Source organism: Cyprinodon variegatus, unplaced genomic scaffold, assembly GCF_000732505.1.
Source record: "Cyprinodon variegatus isolate N-32 unplaced genomic scaffold, C_variegatus-1.0 Scaffold1014, whole genome shotgun sequence".
NCBI lineage: Eukaryota > Metazoa > Chordata > Actinopteri > Cyprinodontiformes > Cyprinodontidae > Cyprinodon > Cyprinodon variegatus.
The window spans coordinates 244749-245423 of NW_015151467.1; the positions used below are offsets into that span (position 1 = coordinate 244749).

Sequence of the window (675 nt, forward strand, 5' to 3'; positions counted from 1 at the left end):
GCAGGTGGGAACCACAGACCACTTCTCAGTCCCTCTGCTTTCTGGCTGATGTTTTAGTCACCTTTGAATGTTGGTGATGCTTTCACACTCATGGTAGCATGAGATGGACTCTGCAACCCACGTATGTGGCTCAGGTAGTGCAGCTCATCCAGGATGGTACATCAATGCCAGCTGTGTTCCTCCTAATTCAGGACTGTGCTAGACTTCATGTGTCAGCAGTTCCTGCAAGAAGAAGGAATTGAAGCTATTGACTGCCACGTCCATTCTCCAGAGCTGATTCTGATTAAGCGCATCTGGGACATCGTGTCTCGATCCATCCACCAACGTCAGGTTGCACCACAGACTGTCCAGGAGTTGGAGGATGTTTTGATCCAGGTCTGGAGTCCACCTACAACCTCATCAGGAGCATGCCCTGGTGTTAAAGTTGGAGCCGTCTCCAGTCTTTTTTTCTGCTTTCATTTGGTGTGTGACTCCAAATCCACGCCCCTTTTGGTTAAAGAACTTGATTTCCACTGAACATTTTTATGTGATCTTGTCAGCACATTTGGCTTTGTACAGAATAAAGTATTAAATGAGAACATTTTCTTCATTCAGATCCCTATATATATAATACATGTTATATATATCTACATATTTAAATATCTCCCAATTTCTCCCACATCCTTTGCATGTAGG

General features: G+C 44.1%; 1 protein-coding gene across 1 annotated transcript in view; it reads left to right on the forward strand.

Annotated features, from left to right (window-relative positions):
• Positions 1-207: 207 nt before the first annotated feature.
• Positions 208-675, forward strand: part of nelfcd (negative elongation factor complex member C/D) — a 12919-nt gene continuing 12451 nt past the window's right edge. Inside the window, exon 1 of the mRNA XM_015399452.1 lies at positions 208-375. Within this exon, the coding sequence (XP_015254938.1) occupies positions 208-375 (168 nt within the window). The remainder of the gene's footprint in view (positions 376-675) is intronic.